General features: G+C 42.3%; 2 protein-coding genes across 2 annotated transcripts in view; one reads left to right on the top strand and one right to left on the bottom strand.

Moving 5' to 3' along the window:
* The window catches only part of LOC106808817 (inositol-tetrakisphosphate 1-kinase-like), a 38,919-nt gene extending 26,055 nt beyond the window's left edge, over window positions 1-12,864 (bottom strand). Inside the window, exons 1-4 of the mRNA XM_014811680.1 lie at window positions 12,622-12,864; window positions 5,930-5,954; window positions 5,137-5,262; window positions 3,534-3,654 (exon numbers count right to left, since the gene is read on the bottom strand). Of these exons, the coding sequence (XP_014667166.1) occupies window positions 3,534-3,654; window positions 5,137-5,262; window positions 5,930-5,954; window positions 12,622-12,728 (379 nt within the window). The 5' untranslated portion in view covers window positions 12,729-12,864. The remainder of the gene's footprint in view (window positions 1-3,533; window positions 3,655-5,136; window positions 5,263-5,929; window positions 5,955-12,621) is intronic.
* A 211-nt stretch (window positions 12,865-13,075) lies between these two features.
* Window positions 13,076-19,706, top strand: part of LOC106808819 (microtubule-associated protein 10-like) — a 17,990-nt gene continuing 11,359 nt past the window's right edge. The window contains exon 1 of the mRNA XM_014811685.1: window positions 13,076-13,174. The gene's annotated coding sequence lies outside the window, so the exon portion shown is untranslated. The remainder of the gene's footprint in view (window positions 13,175-19,706) is intronic.

Below are 19,706 nucleotides of genomic sequence, written 5' to 3'. Positions count from 1 at the left end.
ATGCTAAATATTGCCGCGCCCTATAGCTTCAAATTTTGCCTTAACACCCTCATACACCAATAGCGCGTAAATCTGGTGCGAATTCAGGCTTCCACGTGAAGGATTACGCATTACAGCAATACGCTAGCAAATATATGTAGAACAAATATCAGTCACGAAGGGGTGATTAGTGGTCAATAAGAAGCTGTAGGAACGTATTACATTTGCCTCAAATTTGATGAGAAAAAATCGGTTAACAAGCAGCCGCCAGAGCGTCGTGGCGCTCATCTCGCGGGTCGTTGCTACGGTTATGAACGTACGCATTTCATCCGTGCCGTAGTGACAATTTGTGGCGCAGATATGGCGCAGATACGCAGTTGACCGTACACTCATTTGTTGGACACCGCTCACTATCTCCCGCCCCCCCCATGCGATTTTGGTTTACTTTTATTAAATGCATGCTTGCTTTCATCGATTTGTGTCATAGGGATTCACGCCTATCTACTATTTTTATCTATCTATAAAAGATTTCAACATCCATGGGAGCAGTATCTCAAGTATAATTAAGAAGGGGCGCGGTAGTCTTCTCCCCACCTCCCTCCCACTGTGTCCCACTCCCTCCTCCTCCTCCCCCTTGCCCTCCCACATTCACTCCCTTGCCTCTCACGTTCCACCCCTTACCTCCATCTCCCTCCCCCTGCCCCTCGACCTCCCTCCCCCTGCCTCCCACCTCCCATCCTTTGCCCACCATCTCGCACGAACCTAATTGTACCCCGTTTCCCGCTCGCATACACACCGTATCACCGTTTTCCTGTCCCCGTCTCAATTACTACTCTCTCTCTCTCTCTTTATCTTAGACTTTCCTTCTCTCTCTCTTAATTATATAAAAAAAATTTAAAACCAGCGATGATGCCTTTTACTGCCCCTCAATTCCGCCCCCGCCGCCGCCTCCCTGCCCCCGCCACCCTAATATTTCTATGGTAACAGCTATGTTCGCATAACTGGTAAATGGATACGCACGGCCATAGCTACAATGATATATGTTAAGATTCAAGATGAAAAGGTAAAATATTATATATTATATGGTACTAGTTATTATCTATTCGTTTAACAAAGTTACATGAGAATAAATCTAATTTAAACTAGGCTATAGTTGCCGCGAGATAGCGCGCGTGCAAGTGTAATCAATAATCAAGATGGCATCTGCCCTCATTCCTGAAATCCTACAGTAGGTACAGGCTAAAATCCAAGTAAGTTATATCAGGCAGGTGATAATTTGAGTGTGCTGTGAGTTAATCAGCTGTGAGTTAACAGTGCATTGCAGTTGTGCAGGCAACAATTATGATTAGAAGCGTGCCCGTGTTTTGCCTCATGCGAGCATTCACTGATTCATCATTCAGCCTTCAGGCCCAGGGCAGGGTGCTATAGACAGACTGCTTTAGAAAATGCATATGATTTAAGGAGCGTAAACTTGTTCAACAAACATTTGCCTTGCAATTAAACTGTGCAACTGTAGCCTCACATTGACACAGGTATGGGCTCTAATATAGCAAAAGCAGTTCAGTCCTTTGTTAACAGTCAACAAATCAATGTTTAACCTCCTCTTGAGGGTCAAAAGGTTATCCGACACTACTCTTCGCCATGTCAGTCGAAAGCATATTTCAAGGTCCTTTCAATAAAGCCATAAAATGCTAGGTCACCGCTGAGAACAAAAAGTTTTCAAATCGCTCCGTCAGACCATGTCCTCAGAAAATGTCTAAATCTGCCCGTGCCCATTGACCTTGACCTGTGCTCCAAATTTCGGGCACAGTGATGGCTTTTCCTACCATGAGTGCGTATACACCGACTATCACGACTTAGGTGAGCCGTTTAGATTTGTGCCGCAATTCTACATTTCCTCCCTATACCTTAAGTTAAGGAGTGAATGTTCCCTCTTCTTTTACACCTCTTGACCTTTGACCTTTGACCCCAGCTTCGACATCCCAACTCGTTTTCGGATTACCCCCACGTCCCGAATATCGTGACCGTACGTCGAGCGGTTAAATTTGTGCCCAACTTTGACGACGGACGGACGGGACGCTCGGACGCGTAGAACGGGACGGCGACGATCATGCCGATTCTACAAGCTGCATCTGCACTGTCAGATGACTAAAAATGCAGGAATCGGTGTCTCGCTCTTGTGTTATTATCTACTCTTGATAATAATTACATTACATATTAATAATTTTCAAATGCTATTATTGTATATTTCAAGATTTGGGATTACCAACATTGTTGAAATTACTATCCAAAAAATCCGGGATACCAGATCTTTGGGGGATACCAGATTTCAATACCTGGTATCTCGAATGGATACCATAATAAAAATCTAATTTCGACCCCTGTTCGTGTCAAGTATTGAAATTATATAAAGTGGTCAGTGAGATTAAATTCGGTGGGCAGTTAAGGCCATAGATATTGCCTAGCTAATCGTGGTCGCATGCAAAGTCTTGTACCCTTCCCGAGTGTTCATTCTGGTTCCCTGACCTCTTGCTAACTTGAGACACCTAATTCAATATCACTTTTAAACCCAAAAAACACAAACGAGTTAAAATAGTGTTACGAACGAGTTAAAATGTTAAAAAACTGACAAGATCGGATCCTAGTCTTTTTCGGCGGGTAGAGTGTTGAATGAAACGGCACGCGATAGAAATGACAGCCTAGATGACAGAAGAATAGGTCATCTAATTTAGCCATATTCTTGCTACGTTAATTTCAATAGTTTTTCCTGCCTAGACTCTTAAACTCGTCCAGCAAGCTTATGGATTTGAATTATGGGTGTTTAAAAAAAATAAGATAACTCGGCCAAAAAAAGTGTAGGTACGGGCCTACAGTGCTACATACTGGCTACGCCCCTGGTAGTTAAAGAGGAAATTTAGATCAGCGGGGCGCTGAATTGATGATGGGGTCATCGTTTTGAAGAAAAGGGAGGTAAATGTAACATGTGTTTTAGAGATGTTTACATAAAGTAGTAAGTGTAGCTAGATTTGGCTGAAATTAGCCTGGGTTGGGTTAGGTGCAGTGTTTAGCATGTAGGTTACAAATAGTACGTTGCGTGTGCGATGTAGACGCATGTTAGTTTAGGAATATTAGTCTAGACGGGTACAGAACGGGTGTTAGACATGTGGGTTATGGCGGGAGTTTTGGAAGGACAAAGAGCTGGGTAGTTGTGTGTGATTGGTTAGGAAGAGTTTGGACTTGTTTGTGATTGGTGGAGAGTTTGCATATAAATAGAAATTTGAAGAGAGGTAGGGACTTGAGTGCTGGCATTCCATTAGCGTGTACCGTGTAGAGACCTGTATCAGTTGTAAATAATATATTCTTTTAGTGAACACAAAATTTATACTTCGTCTTTGATTATTTTACTCTAAATTATTTCATTCAAATCTTGGTGTAACTTCAACGCTACAGTATAACGTTTGATTAGGTATAGGGTAGAAAATAATAAATCAGCAGAGAAAAGAGTTGTGTGTAGTGTACCACTTGACACCAATTGAGTGTACAACTATTCTTACCTCCTAACCCACTCATTGGTCCGTTATCCAGCAGAGAATACTGTGTGTATCGGTCAAGTAGGCATCTAACGCGCGGGAGTGGATCTAAAACTAAAGTGCTTGGATGTCTCGCCAAGTACTCCTGCAAAAAGCAATTATCATCCATAAAAACCCTTACGCTCTATGCACCACACCCTGTATACTCCATGCATTACCCTCAGTATGCACCACACCAACACCCCCTGCGTGCACCACACGAGTACCCCTGTATGCACCACCCAAGCAGCATATCTGTGTACGCCACACTACCGCCTCATGAACTCTACTTCAGGGCAAGTTGTACTCCCTCTCTCTCTCTCTCCATACCCTGTATGCAGTATTGCAGCGGCCCCTACCAGCAGGACCTCGGCACTGCAAGTATAAATGACTCGCTGTCCTCTGCACGGGGCTGCCCCAGTGATCAGCATGAGTCAGCGTGTATGGTCTGGCACTCAACACACCTTTTGTCGTTTATCGGCTAGATTTCGTTGACACGTTTGCACATCCCAAGTTACCAAGCCACCCACGCTGACCTATATAAGGCCACGCAGGGCTATAGGAATCTACTCTGTAAGCTATAAAATAATATACTGTGACTGTCTGTGTTGTAGTCTATAATATGGAGAATGTTTTTAACCCGCCATTACAGACCTAATAGGCACATGACGTCTGCGAGTTCGTATAAATAGTAATTAGACAGACATCGTCTATTGCATAAGTGGAACAATAATTCCCTTCAATTTCTCTCATTTTACGTGATCTTGACACATCAATTGAAAAGATACATTTAAAATGCTTGTCTCCTATAATAATCGGTTACAAAATAATTTGTCATTCAACAGAACAATAAACAAAGTGGGCTCACTATTGTGAGACAGGTAAAAATGAAATTTCTCCCAATCAGATAAGCCTAGTCAACATATTCATGATTCTAATATTAAATAAGCTTTCCTATCCATTCAATGATTCCACTCTTGATGATTTTGTTAACATCAATTCTTCTCCAAGAAAAGGAAAAATAAAGAAATGAACTGAAATATACACGCACATACGCACCACGCACACAGGCAAGCATGCACGCACGCGCACGCATGCACCCATGCACACGCGAGATCTGCAGAAGCAGACGCACTAAGCTTAAGTTAACAATTTATACCTAGAATAAACAGGCGCTGATAGCAAGAGACAAGATTAGACGCTTCTACAGCCGGTGTTTAGATGCTCGCTTCGAAACCGAAACCCGTACGAAATTTTTGCTTTTGACATCCTGTAGCATGCATTTTTATTTCTTGAAACCATACATGTATTACAGAGGATTACGCATATTTACACATACAATAGCATGGTCCACAAAAACACACAGATAATCTACGTATGGCCCCGCAATGGCTCCGGAGACTTTCGTAAAACAACCATACCTATCGTATTACTGTGTGCACACGTCATGTGTGTGTGTGCGTGTAATGTGTGCATAAATGTGAACACGTACAACTGTGTGTATCTTGCTGCGCTCGCATATGCTATCCTCACAACAACGTACACCCACTAGTAAGTATGCTCACACTATAGAGAGATAGCACGTTACCTCAATGGATGTGCATATTTCGTGTGAGCGCTGGTCTCCAAGACCAGCCTTGGCCATCACGTCGCTCAGCTTGTGAATGAACACATCAAAAGGGCCCTGCTCAACCAACGGCCGGTTTAGATCAACCTGTCAAACATATAAACGAATGCCGTGCAAACCTGCTGTCAAACAAAATTTGTGTTAAATTATCGGCCCACAAACTGACACTGGTATTTTCTGCTGGAGCGTATTTAGAAGCAATTAATAATCAACTCGAATTTGGCTTCGACAAATTATGGACAGACTCCTCGCCTATGCAGTATATACTTCCTCGAGCTGTTTATACAATCATTCCACAAAATGGATAGCAATATTCTAACCAATTCTTTGAATTTAATAGGCCTAATGAATATGGTTTCATTAATTTGAGTTTTCATCACCTGCTTGCCCTAATGACCCGAATGTACTCGGACCTGCCCTCATTTTTGTATCCCCATTCCTGGAATCCCCGACAGTCGTCTAGCCTAGCGGGCACTATCGGTTTTATGATGGCAAACATTCAACACGGCTACACACTATTGCCACTGATAGCGGCACTATTTGTCATTAGCATACAAGTGGCACCCTATTCAACTGGATCGCGCCTACACCAATCCCTCTCTGCGAGAATGAGATCTGGGGATCAGGAATTTTCTTGGCCGCGGTATTTTCCCCCATTGCCTACAGGCGACGGGCGTCGATGCCAGCCGTTGGTGATCGTGCGACCGCGAGCAATGCGACAACCAAGCAGACGACACGAAAGAATGCCGCTCACCTTGACAAGTTCCATGTTGTTTCTCCTGTAAGGCCAACGAAAAACGAATAATTAATGATTGCCCAAAACATCGAGACATCACATCTGATGCCGTGGGGGACACAGGGCAGAAAGGTTGACTTCACATTTTAACTCAAGACATTTACTAATGCAAGTTGTTACTTCTATGTGGTATGGCAATATAGAATTAGTTACATTGCGATCGATTAAAATTATAAACATTAAGGTAGATTAGTAAAAGGAACGTAGCATTTTCAACAAGGCCAATAAAAAACTATGACAGATATTGCAATGTTAATGTAATTAGAATAGGAATTCACTTTCCAAAAATGTGGTTGAAAAATAGAACTACCTTTACAGGGGTAATAGTGCCCACCTTGTGATAAAGGAAATCCTAATCAGATAATATGGCAAAGCTATGTTAGCATAAGGAGTTAAGCATGCATTTAGTTATCACTCTGCTCTAAGTATGAGGATTAAATATAATATCCCAGGGTGCGAAATTAACGGGAGTCCGGATTCAAATACTCCCTGATTTAGTGTCGGACTCCCCGATTTGATATATGAAGGAGTCCGTGTGACTCCCTGAAAATTCTGCCATACTAACTAGTCCATTCCGGAGCAGTGTAAATAAGCACATGTATTCGTTATTGTTAATATCTTTAATTTTGAACCTCAGACTGTGGACTCCCACTTTTTGAGGGTAGGGAGTCCGTTGGACTCCCTTGTTCAAAAGTTAATTTCTACCCATGATATCCTATGTCTACAGAATGTAGATTAATGGTCACATGACATCAACATTCCAAAAGGCACTTCAGGATTTCAGGTGGATGTCATTATCAATATACAAATAGAGCCAACTTCACCTACCAACTAAGACTGAAGGGGTCGTTGTCGTATACGTACCAGAGTATAGTACCCGAGGTGTCGGCGAGTATGTCGCCTACACCTACTCCCTAACCCTAAAACCCTAACCCTAACCCTAACCATATCAAATAGTTACCTCGGGTACATATTATACGCCATTATACGACAACGACCCTTCGTGCTCAACTAAGGGTTGTGTACGAAAGGCATGGAAACAAATTCTTTGGTGCATATTTAACACCTTACGAGAACAATACAATCTGTGTTAGTGACATAAACACAGAATACATAAGCAATTTTAAATAGAACTTGTGTGAAAAAAACACCTGTGCTATATTTATTGCCTTTTTTTTTAACTTTGAAATATTTGACATGTGGAACGATTTTTGCAATCGTGTTCTCACTTTTACTAATTTGCTATTCATTAACTTCCATCTGCCCACCTATAAATTTGTCTTGCACGGTCCTGAAAAGTAACATTTTCAACATATTTTCATCAAAGTGTGAGCTGTAATTTTGCTACTGCACGATCTCATCATTTCAAGCACTTTTGCAATAGACACATTACTAGTACATCAGTATGATTTCTCAACATCTACCATCACCACATATTAAAGACTGTAGAATAGTCACTAGAAATTTTGCCTTTCTCGCTACCTTTTATCATTTCAAACACGTGTTACATGCGCATATTTTAAATGCACTTCTGCATGTTTAGATTGTGTGCACACCTGCAAACCCAAATATACACATGTATGGGGACATGCCTGCACATAGAAAAATCTGTGGAGTCATGCACCACATGGATAGAAAGAAAGTGCAACATAAGGGAAAATGCACAATTTATTATAGTATTTATACGGTGCCAGCATTATATTAACATTTTGTCAATGGCACCATAACCACTAACCTAAAGTGTCATTAACTACAAAATGAACCTTATTCGGCATATGTGATCATACCAATGCAACCATGCAACATATGGCTGGTGATTGTTGAATCCTGGGCAATTTCCAACTAACCGAATGGAGAACAGTGTTTTTAAATTATTCATGAGCTTGAGAAATTTGCATGCGTATAGAATTATGTATAATTTTTTTTTCTAAAAATGATGTAGTAAAGTTTGTTCTGAGATGATAAAAATGACTCAACAACTTCATGAAGTGGTGAGGACACAATTTAATCCTCCTTTGTTCTGACAGAGGAATGATGTTTGTGATAAGGATGAGAGGTGCGGAGTGTTTTCTAGCTCATCAAGAAATCTTAATCAATAAATATGTTACCAAAATAAAATATTTGTTATTTTAAGCAATTAACCACCTACAACACAATTTAAAAATCCGCAATAGACAGTGATTTTCTTGAAAATTAGCCAGTCCTGCTCCAAAAGTAGCCAGCCCTGCTGAAAAGTTACCAGTCAGGGACTATGGGACCAGCTGCTATTTCCAACACTGGTATATGTCAGGTTTTCTGATTTATGAGAGGTGAACTCGATTTGGAACCAGCAAACCAGCAAGTTCATCTCTACATTTTGGTATTTTTATTCCATTATTATTTTGAATTTTCCGATGGCTTTGCCCATGCAACACAAACATTTTCACCCCACATGCAGTGCTTCAAATTTACACACAGAGTGTCCCAGATTGCATCTCAGAGCTTCTACAATTCAAACATTTTACGGGGGGCATGCCCCCAGACCCCCCAAGCACCCCATGCTATAATGAAAAAGCTTGGAGAACCCTGAGGTGATATGCTATGCAGGCAAACTATTCAGGTCCATTCATCTCATCTAAATTGCTGAAATCATGGTCTAATCTTTGTAATTTTATTCTATTTTACATTATTTTATGTTACATTACATTACGCTACATTACATTTTGTAATATGTTATGTTGTGTTGTGATAAGTTGTGTTGTGTTGTTGTGTTATGTTGTGTTGTGTTGTGTTGTGTTTTTTGTGTCGCCTTGTGCCATGCTATGTCATGTCATACCACAGCAAGCTATCCTATGCTATGTTATGTTCTGTTATGCTATGTTATGTTACATTATCTTGATGTTATGTTTATGTTTACATTACATTAAATTGCATTAGGTTATGTTCCTGTAATTGCTGGTGTCCGCTACACTGGATATATTGACGAGGTAGTGCATCTGCATGTAGCTAACTAGCTGTTAGTCCCAGACCACAACATCAGGGCTGGGGCAACCTCATTATCGACACCGAGGATAGTCACTGCTAGAGTGCTTCGTGTCCTCAATAATTCTTTTATGCACCTATTACGGCAGACAGGCCCACTATATTATGTGGCCACTAGGGATTTATAGTCCCCAACATTGAGCCAGGTTTTTTTACACTTTTAGACACTTCACAGCCTTTGCTAGTTTGAACTCACAGCAATCACAGTGAAAGGTACACATGCTAACCAATAGATCATTGGAACTTTAAAGCGATACACATCTATGCGATCTTCTGGTGCAACGGCAGCATATACTACATAGTTTATACAGGAGAACTGAAATTTTTTTCAAAGACTTTTCAAGGATATTTTATCGGAAATTCAAGGAAATTTTATCCGACATTTTATCGGAATTTATACACAGAACAAAACATACCTGGATTAATTTAATAACCACATTCTTAATCACTGCATGTCACCTCTAAAACTTACCTGGATCACATTAATAAACCCTTCTAATTTTCTAAACACTGTCACTTCTACAACATACCTGGATCACATTAATAAACCCTTCTAATTTTCTAAACACTGTCACTTCTACAACATACCTTGATTTACTGACTGATTTTACTGACTTACTGTAATTTGTGATCATCATTTAACTGTCTATCGTGTCTATAGCTATTTAAGCTCATTTAACGCAATTTTTATTGAGGTTTGCACATTATTGATGGTACAAAATTTCTTTTTATTACAGGCAAGGATTCTTTCTAAAAATTCAAGGACATTTTCATGAAATTCAAGGACTTTTCAAGCACAAAATCAACATTTACTAAATTCAATGACTTTTCAAGGACTGTGCGAACCATGTACTACTAGGTGCAAATCTAGTTTTAGCACCATGTGTATTTGCGCTATATATACTGGTTTATAACTATACGGTACCTAATGATCATCGGTATGTGTATACCAATTTAGTAATCAAACATAATTTTAATTTAAATGCCTATGTTGCACAATCCTAGTTTGGGACCCCAGCCCTCATTTTCGCAAATGTGCAAAACTCATCTGGGGTGCTAAACTAGGATTGGGCCAACACAAGTAATGCAGTATGTAGCCCAAACAAAGTAGGACCCGGCTTTGTTTGGGCTAGGTAATTATAACTAATTCAATTGTAATTAAGCTGCGCCACACGCTGCTGATTGAAGCAGGAGAAAACTACAGTAACTACGCTTTAAATACGATAGACCGGCTCCATTACGGTGCAAGTGGCAAGTGCACATAACAACAATGCGACACCCACAGCCACTTGGAGCGTTTCAATAAAATATAATGCTAAATAAATATGAAATCTATTTACTACCAAAGTCTTAATGTTTCTCTACTCTCTTTCACCTATTATTGCCGACAATTTCCTGTAAATGCCGTCCAAATGCTCATCTGCAACACACTGTCACACGCTGGCCGCCGCACGCTAGCTGCTGCACACTGACACATAAATATATAGCAGGTAAGAAAGCGTGCTGCCAAAATTAGCTCGACGCTCGCTTGATTTCATACGAATACAACACAAATATTCAACCATTCTACCCCCTCTTTGTTTCTATTTGAAGAACCGTGTTCACTTGTTATTAAAACATACTGTCTGTGTTCGTAACCGAGCTGTGTCACGCGAAATCACACAAAGCCTGACGAAATTCTCGCGTTCGCTCCCATTGCGCAGTTTATGTAAATGGCTGCAAGTACAGGGCTATAGGTGTCGCACTGCATTTTGGGGAACTACCACGCTGCTTTCCAACTACCGTGTGAGCCCCGTCAAAGCTGCCAGTGGAGCGTTGCAAAAACGTTACAGCGTTGCGGTGCAAAAATGAGGTCACGAAGAGCACCAGTGGGTGTTTCCTGATTCCACAGCCATTTACATAAACTGCGCAATAGGAGCAAACGCGAGAATTTCGTCAGGCTTTGTATGATTTCGCGTGTTACAGCTCGGTTACGAACACAGACAGTAACCCGGTATGTTTTTATAACAAGTGAATACTGTTCTTCAAATAGAAACAAAGATGGAGTAGAATGGTTGAATATTTGTGTTGTATTCGCATGAAATCAAGCGAGCGTCGAGCGAATTTTGGCAGCACGCTTTTCTACCTGCTATATATTTATGACTAGTAATAGGGACAGTGATTTTCCGTTTCAAAAAAAGGCCTTTTCCGTTTGGGAAAATCATGAATTCCGTTTCAAAGTGGCTGAAAAACGGAAATTCCATTTTGCCATAGACTTTGTACACATGAAAAAACAAAAATTCCGTTTACATAAGATTTGCATACAAAAACAAACCTGTATGTTTATTAAAACGTAAAACAGTGACAATTTTCCCTAACAGTTATCAAAACTGTGGCGTTGCTACTTAACTTCTCACGAGATCTCGCCGGACTCCAGCAGCTTTCGCTGCGTCATATAGTCTAGCATGTACAATCTGCATTGGCCCATCGAAAACAAAATGGCAGCGCACTCGCTCCTAACAGAATCTGATGAATATCAGTATTCTACAGTAAGTACTATTCAGACAGTAAGAGTAAGAATTCGGTGTTATCAAGGTTGATTTTAGGTTCGATATTATTCTAATGGTAACAAAATCAGAAGAAAGTGTAAATTTTACAGTTTTCTTCTTCACAAAGTGAACATTTTAGCAAAAAAGGGTTTTCCGCGATTTTCCGTTCCAAATTGTATTTTCCGTTTCAAATGGCCATTTCCGTGAATTCCGTCCGTTTTCCGCGATCGCGGAAAATCAGTGTCCCTATAGTATATATTTATAATTATGTGTCAGTGTGCAGCAGCTAGCGTGCGGTTAAACCGACCAGGCTCTCCGACTGTTACACGGCGGAGGACCATGACACCCTTCCATACGAAATGCCTGGTAGCTTGAAAACAAACTCCGAATTTCGTAAAATTTCAGAAATAAAACAATGTACTACCACATTTGACCTCACCCGTTACATGTTGCAACTATCGCTACACTTCTTAATTACTATTTACCTCGAAATACACGTTAAAATAAGATAATTTCGAAACAGCTATACTATTTGAACGTTGCAAAACGCCATTCTGGATGTTCTTATGTCTCTTCTTGTACGCGAAAATTCACGAACTATCGCTACGTATTATGGGATATCTATGGGAAAATGGCGGCGTTTTTTGAGTTTTATCTTATCAATTAATAAACAATTACTCGCTGACACGTAAGTACATGCTCAGTGATAGCGCGCATATAAAAAATCGAGGCGTGGAAGTACAGAGAAGCTGTAAGAATCATAAAAAGTGAGATAATTTAACGTTAAATAGCAGCGCACGTACTGCCGAACATGTTTCTAATGCGTCGGTTTGTGACCATCTCGCCACGTACTGACGTAGTGTTATTAGCGAGATGGGAACTTGTGGCTAGCGTGCGGTGTACTTGTGTGTTGCAGATGAGCATTTGACCGGCATTTACAGGTGATTATATGCGAAATAGACTACAGAAACATTAAGACTTTGATAGTAAATACATTTCGTGTTTATTTACCATTATTTTTTTTTATTAAGACGTTCCAAGTTCCTGTGGCGACAGCCGACACCATCCATTCACACCTGCATCCGTCCGAGTCATGTTTACCTGCATAAATCAGCGAAGTAGGCGAGGTTCAACTTTCGTCGCTTTTTCTCGCTCATCCAGTAACCGATTCTTCTTACTGGAAGCGGTCTTACCTGTATGTCCGACATATTCAGCTATTTGTCGAACACCAGGGCCGATTACTACCAAATGCAAAAACACACTGAAAGCTAGTGATATCAAGTTAACAACACCATGATGCCATATTACCGGAACCCGCTCAGGCGCCCACGGAAAAAGACCACATCCTCAATGAACACTAGTGACACCTGGCGACGCTGATTTAATATATGGGTCGGTCGTAGGGAAATAATCTCAAACTGTCTATTAGTTTAGATTAATGACGCCAGGTATTATGCCTATATATACATATTTATGATATCTATGATACAGTAGCTCAATGTTTATTATCTGTGCAATTGACCACATTTTTCGTTTGTTTTGGTGACGCGCGATGCTAGCGCCGACCAACGGCCGAAGCTGCAGCTGCATCATCACTCCTGTTAGACTGGTACCCGTTCGCCACCTTCAGTCCTTCGCTACACTGACGCGTTAGGTTTGTGTGTGTAGCATGATTGATCTAGGAGTATAATAATTTTAGCGATGATAAGTGATAATAAGGATATAGGATAAGGATATAATAGGAGTGATAATAAGGATATGAAAGAAGATATGGAACATTTATATAATTGTGATAGTTATGAAAAATGTAAGGAGGGACAACAAATAGATATTCTGGAGAAGGGACAGCCATGGAATATTAAAACCAGAGTTAGATTATGTACGGAAAATTCTGGCGATTCGTGACGGCCGTAAAGTAGATACAATAATGTAACCCAAACCCAAGAGGATAGGGGCAATCCCTATCCTCTTGGGTTTGGGTTACATTATTGTATCTGTATGTTTGCATTTCGCTCTGCCCGCTTATACGAATTCAGCCTGCATCGAGGAGGCGGGCGCTGCCGAATCCGTAATACGTGTAGCTATTCACATTCGCGTCCAGTTTCGTCCATCATCGCTACCCGGCTCGGCAACGGCGGGCATTTGCTCTCGCTGGCTTTGTCTGAAGAGGTCTATGTCCCCGGGGGTAGCTGCCGGAACGTACCCTGGTACGGTCCGATATACCGAACGTACCCTGGCTACGATCTAAATACGCAGATCCGTACCTCGCCTCTACTTCTCACTATACGAGTCCTAGGAGTCGCCTACGCCTACTCTCCCCCTAACCCCCGAACCCTAACTCCATATCCTTATACCTCTAACCCTAACGCTAACCAACCTCTAACCATATCAAATGGACCAGGTTACGTTCGCGGCGTACACTTGGGCCATAGACCTTATGACCTCTTGCTTTTGCGCGGCTTGGCGCGGACAGGGGCGTAGTAATTTGTGTCTGCATCGTCTGCTTTGCAAGCAGTATTCTACTATTATAAGCTTACGTGTAAAAACTCGCTACGGCCACGCCACCGCCGTCCTCGCAGTATGTTCGCCGCGGCCCAGCGAAAAATTTTTTTCCCCAAACGTATAACATAGCAAAAAAAAAATGATAATAAAATAACTTAAAAATTAATGCCCCGCCTTAATTCTGATTGTTGTCTTCGATTTTGCTTTTGCCCTTATTGACCAAGAGAACAATACGTCGCCCATCTGTCAAGTTTGTTTGGGTTCTTGACGCGCTTTAGATAAGTACGTTTTCTGTATTTTTTCCATGAAAAACATCATCTTTTCTTCATTAATTGTATAATCATTATAGTAATCACTAATATGCAAATTCTTCTGCTAAATGTTGTTATTTCATCTCAACTAAGTTATGAGTAGGCTGGGCTCTTGTTAAATTACATTACGTACTTATGTAATCGCACCGTAGTGCTTCGTCGTCAGGATCGAGGAGAAGCAAGGGTCTCCTACAAGTACTCACTTAGACTACGACTGGTACTATAGTACTAGGGCTACCGACCGTACTTAGAGTATACTACTCGTACTTCGTTGACCGGTAGTAAGAGTTCTTATCTAGTACGTTAGTATCGTAGTAGTAGCCTAAGTGTTTTAACCTGAGGTCAGCTTGAAACGTAACTAAATCGGACCCACTGCAACAAACATAAACAGAATTATTCGCCGCTATAACTAAAGTATATAAGCCTAGACCCTCTTCATCATCTTAAGTATTACGATTGAAAAGTTACACATTTGCACAAAAATGCAATTATAGTAATATTATCTTATAGAGTATGATCAGCATATGTCTTATCATTGGACAAATACATTCAGAAAACTTTATAAACTTATCTAGCCAACCGGCGTTTGTCTCCTTTTTGAAAGGCTTCTCGTACAGCAAATCAGTCAAGTAAATGGCATGATTATTTTTCGGTTAATTCCTTCAAACCCATGTTTTTATATTAAATAAAAACAAAAAATAAGAAAACATCCTAACACTTACTTTAACTCTCACTTACAGTAAAGTTCGGGTCGAAAGTTTTGGTTTAATAATTGGGGATTTTTGGCTACAAGTCAGGAGGCTTGACATCTGCCAAATCTCAGCCAATCAGAAGGCGCCTAAATCTCTTCCTATTGTTATACCGTTGGGGGACAAATCCTGCCGCCGCTCACGCAGCGTAGGTCTCGCTACGACGTGCCGTTTGCCCTTACGGTGCAGCGTGGGTTCAGGTAGGTTGCTCAAATTACCAGTGGCACTGTCGCAGCTCAGTCGGCGTACCGTGTCTGGCATTTTGCGATTGCTAGTATCGGCATCTTAGGCCGCCCATCCTACGTGACGCCGTATACGACACTTGTCGTAAAATAGCTCTGTGATAGACAAAACCTATACTCGTCAGAGGCGTCAATGTCTCGCGTAGTCGGCCGTGTAATCGAGCTGAGTCGCGTGTCATCGCTGATTTACAGCATTTTTCTTTGAGGTTCTTGTAGGTAGCTCACTTAACGTTCTTAGCCATGTAGTGCGCCTCTATCCACCTAAAAAAAGTTAGGGGGTCCGTTTGAAGATGGCCTGCTCTGCCTGTCCCGCGATAATTCGTTGGATTGCGCCTCTCAGTTTTTTGCGTAGTTTGCGTTTAGACTCCTGTTTCCTCAGATATCTCTCTAATGGATTCAAAAAGTGGGCGTCGGAATTCGCGTTGTGGTCGAGCTTCGCCGGAGTCTGTTGCTCGCTGTCGCGCTAAACCTGGGCCGCAATGTCCGTCAGAGAGACCGTGTACTAAATGCGTTTGCGCCAAAGTGGGTTGTTACCTTCGACCGCCGAGAGCGTGAGTGCCGGCTGAACCTCCGTCGGATTCCCTGGCGACGCGACTTGCGGGTTGGTTGTATGTAAGCATTTTCTCCTGCGCTGCCCGCTATTATCATCGCTGCGCCGGAAGGAGGTGCCGGCCGCGGCGAATCCGTCTAACGGGCAAGCTGTAACATCGCGCATTTTCGTTACACGCTACATTCGCGCTCGGTCTACGCGCGGCCGCTTGGGTGGGGGCATTTGCTGCGTCTGCCTGCTATTTGTCTGCTCTCAGGGCGCGTCTGCAGGCAGGGGACAGTATGTCACGGTGTTACGTAACGATTGTCTACGTTGTAATGATTTCATTGAAAAATATTTTTTTTGTAACGGAAAAAATATAGGCTTGACCTGAACGACACGCACGTTATCAATCAAAACGAATGAAAGTACCGTTAAAAGTTACACACCAGAATGTCTCCGAATCGCAATAATGATGCGAGTCCGCATGATTCACGTGAAACACAAATACTGAGCCAGATTGAACAAGAAGATCAGGAAGGAATGTGTCTACATTTTTTGTATGTCTTGAATTGGTGTGTCTCGGTTCTGTTCTCGCTGTGGCAAGTCCATTCGTGACATCATCCGATAAATATTGGGGGCTAATCTCCGGGAGCGGCGAGTCAGCCAGTCACCTGAGGTTAAAAACTCTCTATTCTCTCTGCTGTTTCTCCTTCTCCCACTCCCACGGGCGTCTACGTATTCTCTGACGTATTGTCCGTTCGCCGTGCAAACAAGCGCGCAAAAACTGCGCAATCCCGCTGAGTGAGTTCTTGGGCCGTCAGGCTCAGGCGCCTTGCGTCTGCCCTGGTTAATCCTTCTGCCTAATAATTCAAACATTTTTCATTCAATAATGCACTAATGTCACAATTGTCAGTGCAAGGCAAAGACGTATTGGAAATGTTTCTTGACGGTGTTTCGTTGCTGTCAAGTGTCTAGGCCGCCTTTGTCCAGCGTGCAACCCAGGGTCAACCGCACGTAAACCTCTGGCATAGACCTGGTTTCTTGCTGGCTCTGCACTGTTTGTCGGGCAGAGCGTGTCACATGTCTAGTCAAGCGTGAGCCCGTGGTACCAGTTCTATTGCCTTCAGGGCCACCTGCACGTGACGCAGCCCCAGGCGCCGCAGGCGGCGGCGGTTTTGCAGATAGCAGCGAGTCGGCGCGCTGGTGCGCGCTTCGGCGTTCTTGTAAAACCTTGTGCTTGACATGCCTCTCTTTGGTTTCGCCAACGGACGGACGGATCTGCGCTAGCGGCCAATGAGCCGATGCTGTTGGGTGGATTGACTAAGCCTTCTTGAGACCACTAACGCTTTATCCCTTATCACGGCGCGGCCACCTCCAATAAAAGTTTTTGGGGGCCTGTTTGAGATGCCCCTTCTAGCTGGATCGCGTAATGTTCGGTTGGATTCCGCCAGTTTTCGCATCGAGTTCCGTTTCTAGTAGCGATTCAGTTAATCTGTCTAAGTGGCAATTTAAGGGGCTCTGGCGCTTCGTTGTGGTGTGCGCGGCAGTGCCGCTGCGCTTGCGCGCGCGCAATAATCGGTTGGCCGCATTTGTCCGTCTAGATTCCGTAAAGTCACATATCAGTGACACACTACAGCACACTGCAAACCAGCATATCTTACACACACTACAAGCCCCACTTCGGATCTTGTATCTTGTACTTAGCCACCTCTCCTCTTGTAATTCTGCAAGGCACCCCGAATAATTGAGGTGCGGGATTATCTAGAATACAAAGGGATAACGTCGCATCTAATTTCTCAATTGCTAGGGCCAAATACATACGCGTGGTATCTTGTAGCGCTGATCTTGGGGTTCCTTCTTTGTATTTCACGAAGGCACTGATTCTCTCTTGGAATTGTGCAGGGAGATGTGATCTCTTATTCTTTCTTCTATTCCTTTTTCTCTCTCTTTGTTTATTTCTTATTCCTTATTCCTTCTCCTTATTTTCTTATTCCTATTCCTTTTTCTTATTCCTTATTCCTTCTTCTTATTCCTTCTTCTTATTATTTCTTAATTATTTTTTTAGCTTCTGACGTAGTCAGATTCAGCTTGTAGACTCGCATGATCGTCCCGTGGCCGCGCGTGCGTCTCGTGCCCGTGTCGTTGTCCGTGGCAACGATGTTGGGCCCACATCTTTAATCGCTCGCACAGCGTATCGGTCCACATATTCGGACGTCGGGGGGGATCGTCAATACGCAGTTGTGTATGTCAAAGCTGGGGGTTCTAATAGGCCAAAGCAAGAGGTTTAAAAAAGACGGGGAACATTCACTTCTCTTAATTTATAGGTAATAGGGATTGAAATGCGCGAATTTGCGGTCGACCTAATCTAAAACGGCTCGACCTAGCTCGTGATTGAGTCGGTGTATCGCATCAGTGGTAACAAGCCATCACTTGTGTCGAAATTGGAAGGTGCAGCAGGTCAATACGGTCCATGGGCACGGGCAGATTTTAGAACATTTTCTGAGGACATGTCTGTACGCAGCGATTGAAAACTTTGTTCATGCGGTGACCTATTCATTTTTATGGTCTTTATTGATAAAGATCCTTATGTAGAATGTCCCTCTCTTGCTTTGAACATGCGATAGAGTAAGTTCCGGCATAATCCTTTTTGACCTCTTGCAGGAAGGAGGGTATAGACATGGCTTTGTTGTAGCTGTCTGTTAGAAAGAATTTTGACTGCCTTGGGTTTGCTAGTAGAATCGATACCTGCCTGGACTTTATGAGGCTACAATTGTCACAGTTAAATTTCCAAGCTAAATTTGGTTGAAAAAGTTTTAGCCTCCTTAAATCGTATAATTTCTATGGCATTCGTACCTGTCATTATAGTTATACCTGTAATGTAGCCAATGCCAGTGGCCACTGCCAGGCATGTTGGCGGTGGTACTGTGGTGTAGTTTTTGCCTGCGTAATTGTGTTACTAGTGGCAGCTCTCTATTGCTAGCTCTGTAGCTTGCGTAGGTCAAATGGATTGAGTGTCTTGTACCTATTTCGTTCTTGTAAAAGTCGTTGCACTCCCGTCAGCGATGGGAGCTTCATCTTTTATCTGAGAGCCACTTATAACGGTACGCTTGGCTCATCCGTCGTTGCTAACTTTTCATAACGATCCCCAACGTAACATTCCTTTGAGAGGTTCCTGATCACCATTCCCTTGTCATTCCATCTGTTCGGCGTGTATGTAACACTTTGGGACCTTAACAGGGTTTATTAAACCTCCGCACCACTTCCACCAGGATCACCGTCAGTTAGACGTTAGATAGCGCGTGCTCTGCTTCCGCGCACTGTTCTCTTTTATACAGCTCGTCCAGTTTAGTAGTGCAGCCTTAGCCAAATGCACTGAAGGTTGTCCCAGCCAGATGTTTCCTTTTTGCGCTCTAATGGTTTCTTTTACGTCCCGTATTGGTTATATTCCTGTAGACCGAATAATGGGGTCCCATATAACTTTTTTTATATTTGGTAGGGTTATTGGACAGAACGGCCCAGTGGGTAGCTCAGTATGCTATGCACTGTAGCCCGCCTACACGTTTTTTTGGGCCATCGTATTTTTTTTTAAAATCCCATTAATTCAAATCCATACGCTTGCTGGCCCGAGTTAAGTAGTCTAGAACGGTAAAAAACTATTGAAATGAACGTAGCAAGATATGGCTAAATTAGGACCTATTCTTTCTGTCATCTAGGCTTCATTTCTATCACGTGCCGTCTTCAATTCACACTTACCCCGAAAAACTAGATTCCGATCTTGTCCAGTTTTTTTAACATTAACTCGTTCTGGACCATCTATTTTCACTCGTTGTTTTTTGGTTTTAAAAGTGAA

The sequence above is a fragment of the Priapulus caudatus genome, unplaced genomic scaffold, assembly GCF_000485595.1.
Source record: "Priapulus caudatus unplaced genomic scaffold, Priapulus_caudatus-5.0.1 Scaffold307, whole genome shotgun sequence".
In the NCBI taxonomy this organism is placed as follows: Eukaryota; Metazoa; Priapulida; class Priapulimorpha; order Priapulimorphida; family Priapulidae; genus Priapulus; species Priapulus caudatus.
The sequence above is the reverse complement of the archived record's forward strand: the minus strand, read 5'-3'. Positions and strand labels throughout refer to the sequence as shown.